Raw genomic sequence first — 24,233 nt, forward strand, 5'->3', positions numbered from 1 at the left:
GGGAAAAAAAAAAAAAAGGTGTTATAAACTGTCAAAAAAAAAAAAAAAAAAAAAAAAAAAAAAAGAAAGAAAATATGGCTTATATACATAATAAGGGAAAAAATATATTATTTGCAGGAAAATGGATATAACCTGAGATTATTGTACGTGAAATAGCCCAGACTAAGAAGGGGCAGGTCATACATGCTTTCCCCTCATATTCAGAACCTTCTTGAAACAAGGTCTCGCTATATAGTCCAGGCTGTTTTAGAACTTGAAATGTAGAGCAGGCTGGTCTTGAACTCACAGAGATCCATCTGCCTCTGCCTCCCCAAGTGTTGGGATCAAAGGTGTGTGCCACCATATCCAACTAGAATCTAGACTTTTACAATTGCATAGGGGCTGTCTGGAAAGGAATTAGCAGAAGGGTGGGTACCAGGTGGAACTTGGGGGTGATGCATATGTGTGGAAATATAATGAAACCGTTTTGTACAATGGACACATGCTAGTTTTAAACATTATCAAGTGTACTCACTGCAGCTAAAGAGTCATCATTTAAAGCATGTCTTAGCACCTAGGACACGTTCGGGACACTGATGGCTGCTTAAGAGCTTTGCAGGTTTAAGTAAAGGCAAGAGGTCACTGAATAGGGTCAACAGGGGGAGAAAGCTGGTCCTTCATCACCCCGCAGCTTCAGGATCCACTGACCCTTGACAGAAGCTAGGGTCGCCTGGGAAGAGGCACCTCAGCTGAGCGACTACGTCCTTCGGATTGTCTACAGGCAGGTCTGTGGGAGCACCTTCTTCATTAACGGCTGATGTGTGAGAGCCCAGCCTCCTGTGCGTACTCCTGGCCTTGGAGTAGTATAGAAGAAGACAAGCGGAGCAAACTGGGAACCAGGATTTCCTCCAATGTCTGTTTCAGTTCCTGCCTCTAGGTTCCTACCTTCCGTTTCTACCCTGACTTCCCTCAGGAATGGACTGTGGCCTGGAATGTGTAAGCCAAACAAACCCTTTTCTCCCTGGGCTGCTTTCAGCCTGGTGTCAACGTCCCTTGTTTTTTTCCGCACTCTCACACATCTGGTTACTTCAGGCTTCCTAACATTTGAGCCTCACGGTGTTTGCTGCAGCTCTGGAGTATGGACAGTATTCAGGTTAGGAAGGAGGAATGGATCACTCAGAGACTCTGTGTGTGGAATTACCTGGAGTGGAGTCAGACGGAGATGGTGTGGATTTAGCTCTAAAGGTCCGAGACTCTCCAGAAAGTCTTAACTCCAGATTCTGGATCTTCAACATGCACCAGGCTTTTAGTTCATCTACCAAAGACATCTAAAAATATCAAAGAATACACAGAAAATTGAGTTTGCCGAGGCTTATGAATGAAAGCATCAAGAGTGAAGAAGGTTTGGTGGGCTGGAGGGATGATGGTTCAGCAGTTAAGAGGACCTGAGTTCTTTTCCCAGCACCCAGATATCAGCTCACAACCAGTTTACAGTCTGTAACTCCAGTCTCAGAGGATCTAAGGGAACCAGACACCCACATGGTACACAGGCATACATGCAGACAAAATACCCATACACGCAAATAATCTTTTAAAACAATTTTATTTAAAGATTTATGGGCATGTAAGATGGCTCAGTGGTGATAATGTTTACTGCCAAGTCTAAAGACCTCAGGACCCACGTGGTAGGAGAGAACTGACTTCTACAAGTTGTCCTGAGCTCCACACATGTGCCTTGGCATGCACATCTTCCCAACCCACCATGACAATCTGTGTATTCGTGTGACCGTATATGCATGTACCCGTGGAGGTGAGTGTTAGACACCCTGGACCTGGAGTGGCAGGCCAGCGTGGGTGCTGGGTCCTCTGGAAGAACAGACGCACACCTGACTACTGAGCCAATGCTCTAGTCCCCAAGAATGAGCTTTTTTTTTTTTTTTTTTAAGATTTTATTTATTGCATGTATATGAGTACTCTGTATAAGACACTCCAGACGAGGGCATCAGATCCCATTACAGATGGTTGTGAGCCACCATGTGGTGGCTGGGATTTGAACTCAGGACCTCTGGAGGTGCAGCCAGTGCTCTTAACCGCTGAGCCATCTCTCCAGACCCAAGAATGAGCTTTTAAATCCTGACACTTGAGGTTACAATTGGCGCATATAAAGGTTAGGGATCACTCATCGTCCCACAGGCCATACCTGCCACCAAATGAAGGCTCTGAGTCACCCACAACTCAGATGCCTAGCATCTTGCAAATGTTCCAAACTAGTGTTTTTGGCTGTTCTCACAAACTCACAGGGACCAGTCCCATTTGTGGGCCTTGAAAAGCAGTAGACTCCTGAGGAGGGAACTGAAGACCAGCCAATAGAGAAAACTGACTGGCAAAGATGGCCTTTCCAGCACACTGTCCAGAGGGCTCGGCAACTTGCTCACATAGGACTACATACTCTGCGCGCCTAACGTTATTATGGCTACAGAAACAACAGGCTACGGAATGCTAATGGCCCCCGCACTCCCAGCCTCTGGGTTTGCACTGCTAGACCTGGAGCGGCTCGGCAGACGTGGTGAGCCAGCAGACGGATGGACAAAGACTGGTTCTTACCTGGCGTTTCTCTCCCTCCTGCTTCTCAGCAGCTGCATGCTGTTGCAGGCGATTCATGCATTCCGTTCTCTCTGCGGACAGCCGTTCCACCATCAGTTTGTCCAAAACGCACATCTAGGGTTTAAGAGACAGAACGCATCCTATAATTACCTAAGAACGGACTCTGGCCTCCACCCATGAGCAGAGTCCACAAAAGAGACAATGGTCTTCAGTTCTTCCCTCTGCCCTATTTCACAGCACGAGATTCTAGCTTTCCAGACTCCCTACACGTATTCTGTAAGTCCGCTGTTGTCCCTATTTTTCACCCCTAAGTCCTAAGTGCTTAGTAGAGCACAAGTTCACAAAAAGTATACAATATTTTATCTTGTAAATGTTATATTTTATAAATTATATATGTATATGCAGATCATGTAGGCAGGGATTCTGATAGGCCTTAGGATGTACGTGCCAAAGTTATCATTAGGAACAACTATCGAAATCCCGCAGTGAGCATGTTCCTTATTGCTTCATTAAAGGCAGTCAAAACATGCGTGGAAAAGAAACAGAGGCTATTTCAAGGCTGCTTACAACAACAAGTGCCGCCATTACTCAAAGACCTTCCTGGGCTGGGCATAGTGGAGCATGCCTTTAATCCCAGCACTTGGGCGGCAAAGGCAGGCGGATTTCTGAGTTCGAGGACAGCCTGGTCTACAAAGTGAGCTCCAGGACAGCCAGGGCTATACAGAGAAACCCTGTCTCGAAACCAACCAACCAAACAAACAAACAAACAAAAAAACCTTCCTGGGGTCGTGTAACAATCCCATGGGCCCTAACTCCTACGCTAGACCCAAAAAATTGGCCAAAGCTAGGGTTAGAAGGAGCTAGCCACAAGGGCTCATTGGTGATACATGTGAACTTTCACAGGGAGGCTGCACCGGTTTCAGGATGGGTCGGGTGTCTCTCAGGTTCCTACATTCTTCTGTGAGCTGCCTACCCTCCCTATTTCCCAAGAGACCATCTCCTCTTCAGCTACAGGGACATCCACACCCAAAGCAGCCACGTGTGCTGGGGTTCTTTCAAAGCAACAGCGTTTGGGAGTGGAGAGATGAGCAAGCAGTGAAGATCGCTGGCTGTTCTTCCATAAAATCCCAGGTTCAACTCTCAGCAGCTCACCATTGTCTATAACTCTAGTTCCAGGGGATCTGACACCCTCAGACAGACATACATGCAGGCAAAGCACCAATGTATATACAATGAAAGTAAAATCAGAGAGGGAGAGAGAGAGAGAGAGAGAGAGAGAGAGAGAGAGAGAGAGAGAGAGAGAGAGAGAGAGAGAGAGAGAGAGAGAGAGAGATGTAGAGAGAGAGATGCAGAGAAAGAGAGAGATGTAGAGAGAGATACAGAGAGAGAGAGATGCAGAGAGAGAGATGCAGAGAGAGAGATGCAGAGAGAGAGAGAGAGATGCAGAGAGATGCAGAGAGAGAGAAATAGAGAGAGAGATGGAGAGAGAGAGAGAGAAACGTTGGTTGGCCCAGACTCCTGACTTACACTGACCAGGTTCACATCCTGCTCTTGCCACCGTCTCCACACTAAGAGGCCCTAAGGATCTAGCTTTCACCTGACACAGTCCTTTGTGGGTACAGACTGGCTAACGCATCATGACCTGAGGAGTTTTCAAATAGTCTTTCCACAAAATGCAAGGCGCAAGTAAATCTGAAAACTGTTCCGCCTCTGTGAGCACGGTGGTGCACCTTCTATCCTGTCATGCCGGAGGCAGAGGCAGGCAGGTCTCTGTGAGCCTCCAGGCCATCCTGATCTACATAGCAAGTACTAGGCCAACAGGCTACAAAGTGACACACTGTCTCAAAGAGGAGAGCCAGGGAGGGAGACACACACACACACACACACACACACACACACACACACACACACACACACAATTAAATGTGAAAACATTTTTAGTCTAAGAAGTAGCCAAAAATTTTTGTCTTAACATTATTCATGAGTTTGAGAAAAGCTTAGTTATGTCATATTAATAGATGGATGCTATGTCACTAAGGACATGGGAAAGTGCTCATGATGTATAAAATTAAGCGAAAAGGTTTACAAATATTCTCCCACACAGGTGTTGGGAACATAACATGAAGGTCTTTGCCTCACAGATCTCCAGAGAATGTTAAGAACACAGGATTCTCTTTACAATGGGAAAAATGTAAAACAAATAAAACAAGACAAAAAAACAAAAACTGTTTTTCCATCCAGATAGCTGAGAATCTGCGTTAACTGTTGGGCCAGGCTATATTAAGCTCCTACAGCCAGGACCAGAGGTGGCCAGTGATCTAAATGACCCTCAGAGCCAGGGGCTCCCAGTCCCCCACGACCAGGACCAGAGGTGGCTAAGGGTCCAGATGACCTCTGTGCTACAGCACTGAGACCAGGTAGACATTTAGGCCCTTAAACTAGTATAGGAAGTCTGTCTCCAGAACCCATTGTTTTGGAAGAAATGATATGTACCCCGAGTTGAATTTTGATGTAATTATGCACTAGGGATTGTATTACTCCAGGAAACTTATTTTTCCAAGCTATACTGGGCTTAAATATGTTGGGGACAAGCTGCCTGGTTTCAGACTCCTTAGAAGTCGCGATCCAGGCTGAGGATGTCAGTGTGACCCGAGCCCTCACACGGGCACAGGGCTGCACTGAGGCACGCTGCAGGATGGGAAAGCGAGCTGCCGGGACGCAGCGGTCCCTGTTGCTCTAGAGATCATCAGGGCAGTTCTGAGTGACGAAAGAAAACCTGCAAGGACAGGCAAGCGAGCGCCAAGGAATGGTGGCAGGAATCACTTAGTGGGGAGGACTTTCTCTAAAACATATATATTCTGTATGATTCCTTAAAGCAGATGTTAATGAAAAAAAAATCTTACCCACTGCACATTTCTTACTAGAGACAAGGAAAGTATACTTTCACAGTGGAAGAAAACAAGCGCCTAGCTTAGCATCAGTAATCCTGAGGTCCCCTGACACTCTGTGCCTCCGTGTGGAGGGCAGTCTGGAGTTCACACTACTGACCATAGCACGTGCTTGCAGAAGTATTTCTTGGAACTTAAGTAACTGTTGAACAGTTATTAGGTTCTTGGAACCTAAATAGCTGTTCATAGACATTAACAGTAACACTTGGGGCTGGTGAGATGGCTCAGTGGGTAAGAGCACCCGACCGCTCTTCCGAAGGTCCAGAGTTCAAATCCCAGCAACCACATGGTGGCTCATAACCATCTGTAACAAGATCTGACGCCCTCTTCTGGAGTGTCTGAAGACAACTACAGTGTACTTACATATAATAAATAAATAAATCTAAAAAAAAAAATTAAAAAACAAAACAAACCAGTAACACTTGGAGGTCTTGCTAGTCACAGGCTTGTGGGCCTCACTCAGAATTCAGTCACGGAGATTAAATTCAGCTCTATAGATGAGGAATGGGCCCAAGAATTCCCCTCCCCAGCACTGGCTGCGGACACCTCGAGACCACACGCTCAGAACCATGAACCTTTGCCTCAGGCCTTTCTGTTGGCAAAGTGCAGCGTTGAAGTCACAACTTAAACACTCATGAAGACACTAGCAAACAGATCCAGAAGGCAACAGGATGACCGGCATGGGTGCGCAGAAGAGAAGGAAAGCTAGAAGGGACTGGGAGACACTCAAAGAAACCACAGAACCCCAGCCAGGTGCACAAAGGATCCTAAACCAAGATTCTAACCAAACAGCTGGATGTGGTAGCACATACAACCATTCCAGCTATGTACGAGGCCAGTCTGGGCTACATGAGACTTTGTCTCAAAAAAATTAAATAGTGCCGGGGCGTGGTGGTGCAAGCCTTTATTCCCAGCACTTGGGAGGCAGAGGCAGGCAAATTTCTGAGTTCGAGGCCAGCCTGGTCTATAGAGTGAGTTCCAGGACAGCACAGAGAAACCCTGTCTTGAAAAACCAAAAAATAAATAAATAAATAAATAAAAATAAAAAATAAATAGGGCTGGAGAGATAGCTCAGCAGTTAAGAGCACAGACTGCTCTTCCAGAGGTCCTGAGTTCAAATCCGAGCAACCACATGGTGTCTGTCTTAGTCACGGTTTCTATTCCTGCACAAACATCATGACCAAGAAGCAAGTTGAGGAGGAAAGGGTTTATTCAGCTTACACTTCCATGCTGCTGTTCATCACCAAGGAAATCAGGACTGGAACTTAAGCAGGTCAGAAAGCAGGAGCTGATGCAGAAGCCATGGAGGGATGTTCCTTACTGGCTTGCTTCCCCTGGCTTGCTCAGCCTGCTCTCTACCAAGACTACCAGCCCAGAGATGGCACCACCCACAAGGGGACCTCCCCCCTTGATCACTAATTGAGAAAATGCCTTACAGCTGGATCTCATAGAGGCATTTCCCCAACTAAAGCTCCTTTCTCTGTGATAACTCCAGCTTGTGTTAAGTTGACACAAAATTAGCCAGTACAGTGGCTCATAACCATCTGTAATGGGTCTGATGCCCTCTTCTGGTGTGTCTGAAGACAGCTTCAGTGTACTTACATATAATAAATAAATAAATAAATCTTTTTTTAAAAAATTAAATAAATAACCTGTGGGAAAAAGAGCTAAATAAGATTCTCAGGAACAACCAAGCAAGCGTGAACATGGACCAGATATTGTGCAATATTGTTGATTCTCTTAAATGTAATGAACCCTGCTTATCCCAGGTGGGCACACTGTCCGGTACTGAGAGGTGATATGACCACAGGGCATGGCCACCCAGTCTCCCTCAGTTCCAGAAGAAAAATAGAGGCGCTAAGAGGGACGAAAAGCTAAGAACTTAAGCTGGGTGTGTGGCCTCTGCTTCTGGTCCAGCATTTGGAAGGGGATCAGAGTTCAAGACCAACCTGGGCCACACGCAGTGTGACTTTTTCTTAAAACAAACCCAGAAAATTGGTTGACTCTCAGCATGGGTATAAAAGTATCCATTACTCCAGTCTTCTCAGCTTTTCTTTGGATGCAAGGTTAGACAGAGGAGCTGGTGGTGGGCTTCAGAGGGGAGGTCCTTGCTCAACACACTTGGGTTTCAGTCCCCAGCAGGTCAGAACAGGCATGGCATACAGATCTGCAACCCCAGCATCGGGAAACTGAGGTGGAAGATCCCAGGTTCCAGGCCTCGAAACCTAAATATCAATAGTGTCTTTTTACATCACCACGGGCTTGTGGTTAATTGGTGGCATCTCTAAGGCTGACTTTCCTTCCTTTTCCTTTCTTTAAAAAAAAAAAAAAAGTTCTGAAATGAAAATGTATTGCTTTTCTCTCCTTTTTTTTTTTTTTTTTTTTTTTTTTTGTTGTTTTTTTGTTTTTTCGAGACAGAGTTTCTCTGGGTAGTCCTGGCTGTCCTGGAACTCACTCTGTAGACCAGGCTGGCCTCGAACTCAGAAATCCGCCTGCCTCTGCCTCCCGAGTGCTGGGATAAAAGGCGTGCGCCACCATGCCTGGCTATACATGACTTTTATAATCTCGACTTTTTATATGCCCGAGGCTGGCCCGTGCTAGGCCAAGGCTCTCACACTGAGCCACGACATACGCCCTTCACGGCCACCATTAAGAGGCAGAGCCTTGCTTACCTGATGCTGGGTCTTGCTCTCCATCTGGCCCAGCTTCGCGTTCACTTTATCCTGCACCGAGCCTAGCTCAGCTCTGATCTCCTCCACAGTCGCCTCCAACTGGTTCTCCAGCTTGTTGATTAGAGGTTCACAGCGACAACCTTTTATTGGCGCCTAGGAGGGAAAGGAAAAGGAATTGGGGGGAAAGATGGCCCCCTGTGCAGGACTACTCGCTGTGTAAGTTTGGGGGCCTAAGTTCAGATCCCATAACCTGTGTAAAAATACAGGTATGACCGGCTGTATGTCTGTAATCCCTGAGCTGGGGGAAGAGGGAGGTGGGGCAGCGACAGCAGATCACTGGAGCTTGCCGTCCCTTCCGTTCAGTGAAGGACCCTGTCTTAAAGGGTAAGGTGGGAAGGGACAGAGCAGGGTACAGCAGGGGACCTAGCACCCTCTGCTGGCTTCTGCAAGAGCACACACAGGAGTATGTATCCAAATACACACACACACACACACACACACACACAGAGGTTTGGTCTATTGCTAATGTATTGTAATGCTAAATTCTATACCCAAAGGTCTAGGCCTACCAGTAAGTTCTTATGTTTACAAGGTTTTGTTGTGCAAACCTTGTTCCTTAATTTAAAACTACTGGTTAAATAAAATTGGTGAGAGCCAATTACTGGAGGGATCAGAGCTGGATGGGTTTTGAGTTCCCCGGTTAGGGGTGGAGAAGCAAGAGGAAGAAAGGAGAGATGACAGGGGGAGAGGAGAAGGCCCTTGTGAAGAGAGGTACCATGAGCTTTGGCCAGGAGAACCAGCAAGTGTTTGCGGAACACTGCTGGGGAGGTAGTCAGGTCAGCAGGTGGAAAAGCAGATTAGGGGCCACCCCACCCAGTCATTGTCAAAGCCAAATAAAATAACCATAGTCCGAGTGTCATTTATTTGTAAGCTAGTCAGGGACAAGCTTAAATTGATTGTACTACACACACACACACACACACACACACACACACACAGACAGACAGACTGAAATTTGCCTTTCTTGGGCTGGTGAGATGGCTCAGAGGTTAAGAGCACCGACTGCTCTTCCAGAGGTCCCGAGTTCAAATTCTAGCAACCACATGGTGGCTCACAACCATCCATAATGAGAAACAAATTTAAAAAACCTATAGGCCAGAGCAAGAGGGAGAAAGGGAAGGGTGGAAAAAAAAAAACAAAAAAAAAAAAAGAAAGAAAAGAAAGAAAGGAAGAAAGAAAGAAAGAAAGAAAAGAAAAGAAAAGAAAAGAAAAGAAAAGAAAAGAAAAGAAAAGAAAAGAAAAGAAAGGAAGGAATTTGTCCTTCTTTATTCATTGACCATCTTGAGTAACCACTGTGCAGGGCAGGACACCAGGGGAGGCAGAAGACTTAGAGACCAGACTAATCCCCGTGCTAACTTTGGAAGGTCTCGTGGGTTGAACGTTGGGTCCAAAGGCACTAAGATTCTGATCGTGAGGCTCTGAGGATACTCATCTTGAAGAGGCTTGGAATCCACCCACTCCGGGGCCTTAAAGCAGAGGTCCCCTAAGGATGGTGCAGGATGCACAGGCAGTGCCCCCCCTCCCCCGGGTCTACACGGCGGGGTACATCGACCTCAGAGACTTCCCAAGCCCTCGGCCCTTGCAGGGCTCTAGGTCAATGCAACCTGTGGTACCTGCATCACTTTTCCATCCTCGCCCCGGTACAGCGTGTATAGCTGGTACGCCCTGAACCCGTGGGGCGGAGGTGGGGACCAACACCGATGTCTGCTCTTCTTTTTGGGGTGGTGATGACTGTGCAGGTTCTTTTGGTGTCCAGGCTGCTGGTCTGCTGCTGGGGTGGGGTCAGAGAGCGCGGACACCTAGGGGAGAGAAGGGTCACCACTCCTAAGTCCCCGCAACACCCACCAGAGTGACACCCTGCCAGCATTTCCCATCTCCTACGTGACACTACATAGTATAACGCTGTCTCAAAATAAAAAAAAAAGAAAAGAAAACAAAGAGCCTCACCTTGCCCCTCAGTTCAGAGAGCTCACCCAGAAACCCGTGAGTACCATCTCTTCCGTCCAAAGTCAGCAGATTTCATTATTGTTCCCAAACAGCCAGCCAAAGGAATGCTGTCCTCGAGGGGTAAGTCACCCTAGACTCTCCTGCCAGCCAGCCAGCCAGCCCCAGGGCTCCCCTCCCATTTCTGCTCGCTCCTGACCTCTGGACGCGACTTTCTCCTCCTCTCCTCCTTCCTCGGCTCCTGGGAAGCTGGTGGGCAATCTCTTCTAGCTTCTTCTTTTTGGGGTATAGCTTGTTCACTGCTGGGGGTGTCTCCTGCCGAGACACTTCCCTGCAAAGGAAAAAGCGCCCCCCCCAATTATTGCACTTGAGCCTTTTGCCTCTGGGAACACTGGTGCTTGCAAGACTCCATCCAATAATGGACCCACAGAGACGTAAACCAATGACAGACATCTTCTACACTGTGGGTGGACTCAGAAGCAGCTTCCCTTGTCTGTCTGGCCCGGCTTTTATTTGTCGGAAGTGAAGCATGCTCTTGGGTATATACTTAGATGCTTGGTTTAAAGGTGTGTAGCACCATGTCCAGAAAAAGTCTCCCTATCATGGTCCCTGCCAAGAACTCTCAAAGAGCTGGGCATGCCACACATGTCTTTAATCTCAGCAGAGGCAGGTACAACTGTGAGTTCAAGGAGTGAGTTCCGGACCAGCCAGGGCTACACATGAGACCTTGCCCATCCACACCATTCTCAAATAAAACCTTTCAAGGGATACCATGTTGTCCACTGCCCAATGGCACCTGCTGAGGGGTGAACGGAGCAAAGGGGACTCCGACGCAAGTGCGAAGCCTATGCACTGCCCAGCCCTGGTGTGTCTGCTGCCTTCCTTTTCTGATGCGCACACGGAAGCCCTAAGAGTTGCCTTGGTCCATTCTCTGGTTAGAAATGGAAGCAGCAGCTTGCCCGAGCAGGTCTCAGAATCACCTAGAACGCTGTTTCCAACAGACCAGGTGCCCCCCCCCCCCGAAGCTCCTGTCCCAGCAGGTCCAAGCCGGGGAGCCCTGAGAATCTCCATTACTAACATGGCTCCAGGAGACAGCACAGCAGCACAGAAGAACCAAACCTCGGCACAACTCAGGGCGCAGTGTGGGTGTGTGCTCAATGGGACAAAGGCCGAGGGCACATGGGGAACAAAGGGAGGACGAAGGCATACAGACACATAAAGACACCAGATCTGGAACTATAGAGAGAACTAGGGACATGAGGGAGGGATAGCAGCCTGAAGCCGGGGGAAGGACATGCCGAGGAGGGCAGCAGTGAGGCTGGACAAGAGGGTACTTGGGGTCTGCAGAAGAGCCCTCATACCTTGCTCTGGGCCACCTCATCTCTGGGCACAGACTGCGCCCTCCTCTCTTCCTTGAGCCTCTCTCTCCTTTTCCTCAGGCTTCGCCCACGACTGAAGCGCAAGATCTAAAAGAGACAAATACTATAGTTGTAGGGGTGAAGCGGGCAGAGTATCAGCATGTGGCAGAGAATTCTCCCCCAGCATGGCACGGCACTCTGACCTAACAGAACGCACAGCCTGGTGGGAAACACTAGTAGTCATAGAAGCCGCTGGACCTTATGCTGCCTCCTCCTCAGTCTTGTGCTGAGCACAACAGGGACCCAGACAACAGTAGGATACCACCTCCGATCACAAGAAACCTCTATGATGATAACAACACCAAGTGTTTATGAGCTGGGCTGGCATGGCCAGATAGGTGTGCAGAGCCTAACTCCAGAGAATGCCACCTCCGTCGGAATGTCATGTCGCGAGGCAGGCCTGCGCCAGGCAGTTTCATTTCCCACCTTCTAGTTCCCTTGACCAAAGCACATGCCCAAAACACCATTGACTTAATTCATACAACACCAAGGGTATCTGTGAGCCAGACTAACTGTGGCGCCCCAAAAGGAAGACTGGTGTCTGTCCCTAACAATGCAGTTAAGGTGGAAGGAGCCAACAAGGGTATTGGCCATTAGATGTTGGGGTACCCATTAGATGTTGGGGGTACCCAGCAGCAGCTGGATGTGGAGCTTTAGCACATGGTTTTGGCTATCAAGAGCTTCTCCTCATCAAAGGGAAAGAAGCGGGGCTGCTGTAATCGGCCGGGACCAGGAGATGGCTGTACCTGCAGTCACTGCCTGTCCTTAGTCACTAAGATATTTAGTTGGCAGAATGTGTTTAGCCACAGAATGCAGACCTGAGGAATCAGGGATCTTCAACCACTGGTTCATAGTCTCAGAGCCACTGCCACGAACCACAGTTAGTGACAGTATAGACGGCCCAGGCTGAGAAAGCCACTAGCACGGATTGTTTGCCTGGTCCATGGAATCTTACACCAAGGCACAGCTGACCTCAAGCCTGAACTTCTTCACATGTGTGACACCCAGCCGCCACCCATGGCAAGCGACTCAAGGTCATCTGAACCCAAAAGAGCAGCAGCGAGCATCCCTCCGCAGAGGTGGTAGTAGCCCCGAGAAGAACCGTGAGGTCCGCGGCTGTTCTCAGGGTAACGCGGACCAAACAGAACAGCAGTAGCGCTTTCCAGACTTCAGCAGTCAGTGAACGCTGGCCCAGACAGAGGCCTTGGGAAAAGGCATGGTCTCAGTGTTGCTGTGTTCACCAAAAGCTGTACTTAACTGAGGGCTTCAGAGAAGGGACTTCTGTTTCTAGGCAAAGCAGGTAGCAATATGCAAGGAGTGTGTGCATGTATATTCAGAGTTCCTCAGTGCAAGGAGAAGACTTGGTATGTAAAACTGCATATGGAAAGTAATGGTTTGTATATGCTTGGCCCAGGGGGGGGCACTGTTGGGAGGTGTGGCCTTTAATATCTTTGTCCTAAGTGCCTGGAAGTCAGTCTTCCACCAACAGCCTTCAGATGAAGATGTAGAACTCTCAGCTCCTCCTGCACCATGCCTGCCTGGATGCTGCCATGTTCCCACTTTGATGATAATGGACTGGACCCCTGAACTTGTAAGCCAGCCCCAATTAAATGTTATCCTTATAAGAGTTGCCTTGGTCACGGTATCTGTTCACAGCAGTAAAACTCCAAGACATGGAATTTCTACAGTTGCTGTTCAGTTGTATATAGAAAACCTAAGCCATTTTTATCAAATGTTTTATGTGTATGGGTGTTTTGCCTACATTTATGTGTGTGTGTGTGTGTACACATATATACATATATGTATATATGCCTCAATAAGGTGGACAAATCTGCATTTGCAGCCTGGCTGTGGAATAGCCTGCCTTCCCAACACTAAGGAAGTGACTCTACTAGACTAGGGGATGGTGAACACTCCAGAACACTGTCCTGTCTTGGCTATGGCATGAGGGAGGGTGGAGAGGGTAGGCCCAGTTATACAGAGGCAGTCAGCAGAGGGTGTAAGTATGAGGGAAGAAAAGCTGTAATTTCAGGTTGCGGTGATTACAAACTCATGGTTACTTAATGTCAACCTCAATTAATGAAATCAGTCATCATTTCTGAATAAGGAACAAAGTACTCCGATTGAAAAAGGGGAGGGGCAGGCGTGGTGGCACATTTAATCCCAGCACTCAGGAGGCAGAGGCAGGTAAATTACTGAGTTTGAGGCCAGCCTGGTCGACAGAGTGAGTTCCAGGACAGCCAGGGCTACACAGAGAAACCCTGTCTTGAAAAACTAAAAATAAATAAATAAATAAATAAATAAATAAAGAGGGGGGACCTAGTCTGTATTTCACCGCCTCTAGTGTGTATTTACTGATCTATCTAGACAGGATGCTCCTCTGACCTACTTTCTTTGGGAAATGGCTCCTCATTTCTCTAAGGCCCCTTGTCTGATATGTTGTAGGAGACCTGCCCTCTTCAGCCACAGCCTTGCCCTACAGTGGTCTGAACTGGAACATGTCCCCCTGGCTGGGCATCTGAGAAAGGTCCAGGAAGCTCAGGGCAGCAAGATCACACCACAGCGAGACAATGGCGCCCTGGGGGCTAACACCCTACTGCCTGGTTTCCTAGTTGTTTTCGGCTGGTTTCAGTAGCTCACGGCCTGAGAATCCCAGCTACTGCGCAGCCTGACACGATCAGTAAGATGCAGTAAGTCCTACCTGGGGAGCCTTGGTGAGGAGAAGTGCGACTTCAGGGTTATTGTGGTGGCGGGCAGTCTCCAGCGGGGTCTGGCCTGCCTGAGGAAAGACACAGGGGATACAAGTGACAGAGGAGCGCCAGGTCACATCACACTCAAGGAAGGGCCACTCCTGGACCTCAGCTCCTCGGTGGACTACATCCGCAAGGCCCACTAAAGCCTCTTAGCCTCAGAGGGCAGGAAAAGAGGGAGGGAACGCAAGGAAGGGCAGGGTGGACATTTCTGTGGAGCAACCGAGGATGAGGAAATCCAGCTAGGCACGAATTCTACAGGAGCAGCCTCGGCACAAAGCAAGCTCCAGCCGCCATGCGGACTGTTCAATTAAAAGCCAGGGGTGGATGTCAGTTGGATTCCAAAGGAAAGGAGAGTGTGTGTCCTGGCCCTTGTGGGCAACACCAGACAGGCTCAGGGTTATACTGAAGGAAGAAGATGAGGTTGGGGCAGGGTGAGCTAGACACGGAAACAAACAACACCAGCTTCTGGCCCGCAGGTCCCTTGGAGGAAGAAGGGACCGACAAACTATGGGGCCTACAGAAGTGATCAGGCATATCGGAAAAGGACACATGGAGGGACAGTCTTGGAGAGAAAGGCAGTGGAACTCTGGGCTTATCAACTGGTCAGGAGGCCATCTTGAGACCCACAGGCCAGCTTGTTGAAAACGCTCAGAACTCTCTTCTCGCCAGGCTGTGCTCACCCAACCCCGTGTGGAAAAGAGTTGTTAACACCTGGGGCGGGCTGCTGGGAGCTGGCCCAGTTCAGATGAGGGTCCCCAGGGCTGTGGCTTGGGTGAAACCCCCTGAATCCTTAGGACCTTCAAGTCCGTGGAACTCACTGCTGCGGTTCAACTTACATTGTTCACAATGGTCGTGTCGGCACCAGCTTCCAGCAGGATTTTAACTACCTTCCTGTGATTCAGGGCAGCAGCCACATGGAGGGCCGTGTCTCCAGCCTGCAAGCAACCAGAAGATAGCTTGCTCATCCGACGCACTGGCTCTAGGTTAGCTACGCATCTCTGCCCGGGATGCTCCCCCAATCCAAGCAAGGCTTGCCACAAGAACATGAAGTTCTCCGTGCAAGCCTGGGAGAGACCCCAGAGCTGAATGGTCAATGCATTCACCACATACGGGGAGGCCGGAAGCCGTAAACATTTGTAGGGGTGAAAAGGACCCAGATGTGTAGCTCAGAATGAGGGGGCCTCAAAGCTTCTGGGAGACCGGCTTGGGGGCTAAGATCAGGTCACCCTGTGTATTAGCCCAGACAGGTCAGGGTTAGAAGCATTGGCTTCTGAGCTGGGACGGAGGAAAAGGCTGACAACTCCTGCCTGCCCCTCGGCCAGCTGCGTGGACCGGGGACCCCAGGAAAGTTCCTCTGCAGGCTCAGGTGGAGACACCGAAGCCCAGGCTTTGGTTAAAGCTCACTGATTTCTGCATTCCCACCTCCAGCCTTCCCGTTTTCATATTCTCTTATACGAGATGTTCCCAGATGGCCAGCCCTGAAGGAAGACAGTTCCCAAAGGCTCAGTTTTAAAGAAAAGGGAGACTCAGAGGCTCACATAGAAGCCGCAGTGTAGGGAACGGAACAGTGGAATTCCAGAAGCACCTGTTTCCCTGGCTTTTTTTTCTATTCCATACTCCTTTTTTGTAGGTTTTCTTGGTAATATCCCAGTGTAAGCAAAAGCCACGGTAAGCTCTCCCCAAAATGCTCACTCTGTAACTGGTGATATGCACTGGAATGGTAAAGATGCAGGTCCGAGGATGGAGGCGGCCAGGTAAGCCAGGGCCACTGTGACTGTAACAATGGGATACCCACACAGAACAGTGCTGGTGAGGTCCCAGACAAGTCGGAAGGTGACACTTCCTGGCAGCCTCTACCCCATTAGGCTGCCCTTGTGGGGACAGTGTCGTGGCCATGAAGAGGTGCACGCACGCACTGACCTGGTTCTTTTCATGAACAGAGCAGAAAGCACTGAGGAGGAGTCTGATGACAGACAAGTGGTTATACCGTGCGGCCACGTGCAGACAGGTGTCCCCTGCCTGTGGACAGAACGCAAACTTCAGTACTCAGCAATTATAAAACAACAGCAACAACAACAACGGTCATCACTTAAAGAGCTGGCAGACAACCGTATGCTGAGGGAGCGTTAACCTGAACTATAAGCCAGTCCTATAACATAGCTGCTCCAATCCCCAGAATCTTTGCTTTGCTTTGCTTTTGTGCATATAAAACTAGATGCCCACTTCCCACGAGCACTTTGGAAAAGCTAACGCGGGTGATAATGGAGCCTGCCTGACGTCCTGTACAATACAAAGTGTCTGAAATAAATGAAGTGAAGATGGGACAGTCTTGCTTTGGAAATGAGTTTCCCAGCAGGGACCCACCCCAGCTGGAAGGCTGCTGTCATCCCCTACGGAGCAATCCAGACGAGGGAGCCGAGCAATCAGAAAGACTCAGAATCTTGCTTAGTGGGCAAGGCTAGACTCCACAGCCTTTGACAACACAGAGCGACAGCTCTGTACTCTACAGGCTCCGGCTGGTGTTTCCTAGACGATCGAGTTCTCTTAGCACAGCTGCCTCCTTTGGACTAAGAAACAGGGTTCAGAGAATTCTACACTTGATCTCAGCCAAAAGGCCGAGAAGCAATTCAGAGAATTCTAGAACTATATTATATAAGTCTGCCCCCAAACAGGGAGCTAGCGGCGATTTCTGAGAGAAGCTTAAACCACAAGCTTTCCTCAGAAAACACAGCCCTTGTAGTGACACACTGTCCTAGAACTACTGCTCTGCCTGCGCATGAGAAGGGCACTGCAGTTACCAACAGCTGCCCTTTGAAGAGGCTCAGTACTGAGTACCACAGGACAGCCCTGCCTGGCACTGTCCCCTCAGCAACAATACAATCCTCTATGTGGGCAGACGTTCTTAAAGCATTTATACAGGTGGTTCTCAACCTTCCTAGTGCTGTGACCCTTCAATGCGGCTCCTTACGTTGTGGTGACCACAACTATCAAATTATTCTCCGTGCTACTTCATTACTGTCATCTCGCTACTGTCATTAATTAATCGTAATGTAAATATTTTTGGAGATAGAGGTTTGCCAAAGGGGTCGCGACCCACAGATTGAAAACTGCTGAGTTACCGGCTTTTTAGTCCTGACAGACACATAGTAAAGAAATGCTAAGGTAAACGTGAGGCATAAGTGGAAAAAGCAGCATTTTCCCTAAGCAACCACTCAGAAGACAGCAAAATCCTAATTTAGAGATTAGGCCCCAAACACTCTCACTTTAGTTTGTAGCTATTAACACCGACTCTGCTCTGGGGGTCATTCTTTCCCAAGGTTAAGACAGTGCCCGGGAGAGCCTGGTACTTTCACCCACGTTGTTTTTGAGGTCAGCCCGGGAGCCGCCCAGCAGGAGGACGCGGGTGCTCTGGGAGTGACTGTTCTGGCAGGCCAGGTGCAGAGCCGTGTTCCCTGCCTTGGAGAGACGGAGAGAAGGGAGGACGCGTTAGCAGCATAGACCCGCGCTGACCCGCAGTGCACAGTGAGATACTTAACTCAGGAAGAAGTCAGCCACTGTCACATTCTGCATCGTGACAGGGATCCCAGCTGCTGTCTCAGATACAGGAACCGTGACTGCAGAGTCCCCTCTGTCCCCAAACCTTGGCTCTGAGCCCCGCCTCTGCCCCTCATGAGTTAAAGCCATTCAGAAAAACACTTCACTCCCTTAGCCCTGACTTCTTTACCAGAAACAGAGGTTGAGCCTTCTTCATGAAGCCCTGAGCGGGAGCCCTTGGTGCTTGTATTTTCTGAATCACAAGCATGTGCAGTACTGAACCCATCTTAGAGAGGACTCTGTCCATCGTGGGCAGTAGCTGTGCTACGAACACTTCCTGGAAGGGGAGGCTGACATGTGACTTGTAGGCAAGCATTGAGAAGCCTGCGTTGAGATGCCTGAGTTGAGATGCCTACATTGAGATGCCTGTTCTTCAATGTTTTTAAATATAAACATTTGAACTATGGAAAAATGTCGAACTAAGGGGCGATATAGTTACTTACCATACTTAAACACCACCTCAGAAGAATGTCAACAAAAATTTTGCAGATGTCATGGTGTGAACTGATCGCTTTGATTCCAGGGGAACAGGGTCCTAACAGCTGCCGATACTTTCTTGTTACTTCACAGGAAGAGCAGTGGAGGCATTCTGAGCTCCCAGCCAACTGTAGGCTCAAGGCTCTGTCCTGCTGAGCCTGAGAGCTGGGATGGCCACCTGCCCACTGCTTTGTGCATCCCTCCCTCGCCTGCTCTCCTCTGGACCTCACAGCGCTGGCTTCAGAAGCCCCAGGGATTACGTTCCTTTTGAAAAAGGATACTACAACATTTGAAGTACACAACCAGCAAATTAATATTACTTACTAATAAATTAATAAGTAAAATGAAAGCTGCATGTTGTCAGTGCACTCACTTCTCATAAGCATGGCTCTGGCCTGGCTTTTTTTTTTTTCTTTTCTTTGATGTCTTAAATGTTCTTGATCGCTGAGCTGTTGACTTCAAGGCAGCGGTTAAATGTGTGCTGAGAAAATAAGTGAATGAAAGAAACCCAACGGGTCCAGAAAGATGGTCTATTCAAGTTTACTTTGCCACTGAGAAAATAACCACTGGCTGGGCAGTGGCGGCGCACACCTTTAATCCCAGCACTTGGGAGGCAGAGGCAGGCAGATTTCTGAGTTCGAGGCTAGCCTGATCTACAGAGTGAGTTCCAGGGCAGCCAGGGCTACAGAGAGAAACCCTGTCTTGAAAAAAGAAAAAGAAAAAGAAAAAAAAAAAAGAAAATGGCCATCTATGAAAGAGCATTTTGGGAAATCCTCGGGCTCCTCTAACACTGGCCACCCAGTGAAGGAAAGGCAACCCCTTCTCAACACCACACCCTTATCAGAACCTCTACAGATATCCTACAATATCAGCACCACACCCTTATCAGAACCTCTACAGATATCCTACGATATCAACACCACACCCTTATCAGAACCTCTACAGATATCCTAAGCGTTCTGGCCACGCTGCTTTTATTTTTTAAATAACATAGGCTCTTCTCCTAATGGCTGAAGAAATAATCAGTTCAGTTTACAAATTTTGGAAAAGGCACAAAAGTAAATATAACATCGAAAATTAGTAAATCTAAATGGAAATAGATGGATAGCCACAGTTGATATTTGGGTGATATCTTTCCAGGATAGCCACTGCTGATATTTGGGTGATATCTTTCCAGGATAGCCACGGTTGATATTTGGGTGATATCTTTCCAGGCTTAGCTTTTACAAACTCTAAATTCACATTAGCACTGAGGCACGTATCTGTGCCATGCTCTTTCACAACTCCTAACATTATCATTAAAACTGTGACTTACATTATATTCATTAGGGTTGCCTCTGACTGAGGAACTTTATATTCCTCCCCTGCATTTTTTACTACTTTGCTTACTGCTATCATAGATATACTTAAGGATAAAGTTTTCTTAGCATACCTCACTGCTTTAAGAACAGAAACCTCAGATGGTAGGTAGCTACCATACAAATAGATAAGAGCTTCTTTTCCTTTTAGGTGATGCAGGGGGTTGACCTGGGGACCTTGGATGTGGCAGGCAAGTGCTCTATTCCTGAGCTACATCCCCAGTACAATAGGACCATTTTGGCTTTACAACTTACCTTCCAAAGGCAGCTGCTCCAACCCCACGTCCCTAGCCCACTTTATTGTACCACACTGTAACTATCTACTAGCGTTTTCGCTCTTTGCTGACATTTTCCATGCCAACTCTCTACTGCTGTCCTGTTATAATCACGTCAAAGATGACGAGGACAGGTCGAGGACAGGTTCTCAGGGGCAGCAGCCAGGGGTTTCTCACACCGGCATGGTCTCAGCACTGTGGAATGCTTCCCATGGCCGGGGCACCAGCCAACCCACCTCTGCAGAAAGCCGTCTAGGTGAAGCGGCCTCTACAGGGTTCTCCATGCCCCAGTGAGCTCTACCCTGGCGCTTCTCGTGGATAGGAGACAAACAGGAATAAAGATTCCCACAACCCACCTCATCTGCCAACGAGGAGGTCAGCTGCTGGGCCTCACCTTGTTTCTGGCAAGCACGTTGGCTCCGGCTTTAACGAGCAGCTTGGCTGACTGGCTGAATCCGTGCCAGGCGGCTTCATGCAGGGCTGTATTCCCATCCTGAGTAACACGGGGGCAAGACAACACATCACCCGAGCTCTGGCTCCTCTCACCCAAACACCCTGCTATAGTGGCTACAGGGCCTTCTGCAACCGGTGCCCATCAGAACCACAGAGCACAAGAAAACATCTGAGTGGCCAGTCTCTCTGCTCTCCTAGAAACAGCAGGACAAGGGCCACTCTGGACATGTGGAGGGAAAATGGCCTCCAGAGACAGCGGGTGGGCCGGGGCTTAAGTCTCCTTGGAAGCACGCCCTCCAGGAAGGTTCCAGAGCCTCCCACAGCTCTGTGTGTAGAAAACAGCACACTTGGGATGGTGCAGTCATTCCTTCCCAGTTCCACTGTCCCCCTAGGCTCCACCGTGCTCCTGATACCAGAAAACGCCCTGAAAAATGGGCCTTATTACATAGAAAGTTCCCCCAATCCTATTTCTTCACACACACAAAGTATTTATTTAGTTATTGAAGATAGTCTCACTATTTAGCCCTGGATGACCTAGAACTTGATATATAGACTGGGTTGGCCTCAAATCCAGAGACCTTGTGAGAGCTAAGATCAAAAGCGTGCAACACCACACCCTTGTCTTTGTCAAGATTTAGTGGTCTCTGGCTTAGCATTAAGCCCCAGGACTGTAAAAGACCAGCAGTCATCAAAGAAACCCTGACTGTAAATAAGCTAACCAAGGCTTCTAGATACACGGCTTTTAAATATAAACTAATAAGATGGCTCCCATTGGCTTAAGTTACTAGTAGAGAGGGAATGAAAGACGGACAGGCAGGGACACACATGTAGCTCCCGGCCGTCGTGCCCAGGCAAGGGTACATTCTCCAGTTATGTGCATCAAGAGACGTGCCCGAAAGTGGTAAGGCCCAGTGCACGCGGGACCCAGAAGAGGAGAGCCAGGGGTCCACAGCGGAGGAGCAGGGCCATGCTGGGGAGGGCAAGAGGTCACCAGGCCCAGCTGGGGCCATTACTGGAGCAGCAACAGCAGCAGCAGAAAGAGACAGGAAAACAGAAGGGCTCTGGGCTGTGGACGAACCACTTCTGAGCCAGGGCCCTGGGATGTGCGGAGGAATCTCGTGCATCACATCCTGTCTGAGCACTTTTCTGCATGTCACCTCTTAATGAAAAGCTGGGGGTCGGGAGAAAGACCCAGAGGTCACAAGGCACTAAATACAAACATTCCCATTCTGAGATTTGACAATTTAAAAACACAGGGCTAGTATACCACGTGTCATTGGGCTTCTTAGAAGAAAGAATGGTTGGATCTTTTTTTGTTTTCTTCTTCAATAGCTAGAAAATTTAACCTGTTTGCTCATCTAAAACACTGAGCTCCTGAGGGTGCCTCTTCCTCTCTCTCACCTTCAGTAGACTACCACAGGTCCTGAGCTCTACCTTTCCCTCGACTTAAGCTGACAGCACAGAGCCACAGAACACTGGGAAGGGTTTTTAAACACACACGTCTGGGGTCCCAGAGACTCTTTCAGAGACGTCTAGGTTGACCTCTCTGGTTGCCTGGGAGACGGATAGCATCCCGAACGTACCACAGTGAGCCATGCCAGCTCCGCGGCTGACTATGGAGTCAGCCCTCACCACCCCACTCACCTTGTCCTGTCTGTCCAGGGCACATCCCTCCCGAATAAGTGCCGTGAGGATCTCGGTGTTTCCCACCACAGTGGCCCGGTGCAAGGCTGTCTGGTCCCCCTACAAAATGACATAGAGGCAAGAACAACAGATGTCTCTAGCAGTCCCATATCGCTCCTTCCATAAGCCAGACTCCGGGGTATCTCTTATCTCCTCAAGGAGGAGACTGGTTCCTTGCATAAGGGCTTGGTCACCGTGGGCAAGGCAAGCTTTGGGGTCCCATTAGTAGAAAATGCATGTCGCAGAGCAATTTGTTCATAACCTGGGAGGGATCTAAGGTCAATTGCAAGGAGAGCTGTCGGCCTCAGATCTGCCTCTGAAGGAGAACCAGGCTCGTTCTAGCTGCCTAGTGGAGACATGTCTGGGAGTCAGGATGTGTATGGCATATGGCTCAACCAGCAGCTCTTACCATCCTTATTCCCTGAGAGGTCCTCGGGGCCCAGATTCCAGAGGGTAATCACTCTCCGCTTGTGACAGTTTAAGGGCCTCATGCTTTGATGACAGGTGTGTAATTTGTTCACTGATTTGCGCTAGCCCCAGAGCAACGTGGGGGTGTGGGGACCCCAGGACTGCAGCCCCCTACTGCATATTTCTGAGATGGTTCCTGCTGATTTATGCCACGTTCTGACCCTTCTTCAGCAATGCGATTCCTGGGGTGACTGGTTTTCTCCTTCAGGCACTAAAGCAGAACTTGACTCTTCCCCACTAACTGTGGCAGGGAGGAGGAGGAGGAGGAGGAGGAGGAGGAGGAAACAGCCCAGATAGTAACGAAAGGATCTGAACTCTGGGCTTCTAGGAACACAGTTCGTCTCTGGCACCCACTCAAGAGTCAAGTTACTGCAAAGCCAAGTCATGCCCGAGATCCAGGCTTGAAAGGGGAGACGGCTGAACCATGTGGATAGTTTCAGGTAAAAATAATAAGCCAATGGCCAGGGGATCGGGAGAATGGGTTGTCTATGGCTGTGCACAGCTTGTAGGGCCTCAGGGACCTCACAGGAAAAGGCAGGGCCAGGCTTCTCTTTCCTTTGGGATTCCATGATTCAGTTGATATAGTAAATTTTCCAGAGAGAGCACAGAGGGGCAGGGACACATTCCTGGGCTTCGCTGAAACCTAGTCTAAGAGAGGCAGCAGAGACTGGGAGATGGGTAGCAAAGAACAACTTCAGGAGGGCTGTACCGCTAACTATGATGGCTTAGATGGAGTTTAGTGACCTCACTGCGAGTCATCACAAAGAGACACATGAGAGACACTCGATCCAAGAAGAAAAGTTCTGGAAACAGAACGTGGTGGCTGGAGTGCAGGACTTTACCCCAGAACTGTACAGAAATATGGTGAAGAGAATACATATGGTGAAAGGTACATTGGTACACACCTATAATCCCAACACTGAGAAGGCAAAGGTCAGTGAATTATGAGGTCAAGGCCAGACCTGGCTATACAGTGAGACTCTGTATTGCCAACACAAAATAACCTCAAATTTCTCAAAATATATATTTTTAAAAGTCTCTCTTAAAATCCACATGGAGGGGGCTGGAGAGATGGCTCAGGGGTTAAGAACACTGACTGCTCTTCCAGAGGTCCTGAGTTCAAATCACAGCAACCACATGGTGGTTCACAACCATCTGTAACGGGATCCTATGCCCTCTTCTGGTGTGTCTGAAGACAGCTACAGTGTACTCACATACATAAAATAAATAAATCTTTTTTAAAAAAATCCATATGGAAGGTGCTGGAGAAATGGCTCAGCAGTTAAAAGCATTGTCACTCCTCCAGAGGACTCAGACTCAACCCCGAGCACACACGACACATGGTCCAGAGGTCCCAGATTCCATCCCAGGCACCTACATGGCAGCTTACAACTGTCTGTAACTCCCATTCCAGGGGATCTCATGCCCTCTTCTGGCCTTCGTGGATATCAAGGATGCATGTCGTACACATACTTACATACAGACAAAATACTCATGCACATAAAATAATTAAATTTTTCTAATCTACAATGAGTGGTCTTTAACTT

At 48.7% G+C, this 24,233-nt stretch overlaps 1 protein-coding gene across 3 annotated transcripts in view; it reads right to left on the reverse strand.

Annotated features, from left to right (window-relative positions):
• Ankrd6 (ankyrin repeat domain 6) overlaps window positions 1-24,233 on the reverse strand; it is a 143,690-nt gene that overhangs the window by 3,631 nt on the left and 115,826 nt on the right. For 2 of the 3 annotated variants that reach the window (XM_021222247.2, XM_029533420.1), the window contains exons 4-15: window positions 22,180-22,278; window positions 20,477-20,575; window positions 17,736-17,834; window positions 16,299-16,397; window positions 15,215-15,313; window positions 14,327-14,404; window positions 11,569-11,673; window positions 10,407-10,538; window positions 9,877-10,062; window positions 8,204-8,356; window positions 2,584-2,697; window positions 1,181-1,307 (exon numbers count right to left, since the gene is read on the reverse strand). In XM_021222247.2, the coding sequence (XP_021077906.1) occupies window positions 1,181-1,307; window positions 2,584-2,697; window positions 8,204-8,356; window positions 9,877-10,062; window positions 10,407-10,538; window positions 11,569-11,673; window positions 14,327-14,404; window positions 15,215-15,313; window positions 16,299-16,397; window positions 17,736-17,834; window positions 20,477-20,575; window positions 22,180-22,278 (1,390 nt within the window). The remainder of the gene's footprint in view (window positions 1-1,180; window positions 1,308-2,583; window positions 2,698-8,203; window positions 8,357-9,876; window positions 10,063-10,406; window positions 10,539-11,568; window positions 11,674-14,326; window positions 14,405-15,214; window positions 15,314-16,298; window positions 16,398-17,735; window positions 17,835-20,476; window positions 20,576-22,179; window positions 22,279-24,233) is intronic. The other variant, XM_029533421.1, reaches the window with a different exon arrangement.

Source organism: Mus pahari, chromosome 22 (genome assembly GCF_900095145.1).
Source record: "Mus pahari chromosome 22, PAHARI_EIJ_v1.1, whole genome shotgun sequence".
Lineage (NCBI taxonomy): Eukaryota > Metazoa > Chordata > Mammalia > Rodentia > Muridae > Mus > Mus pahari.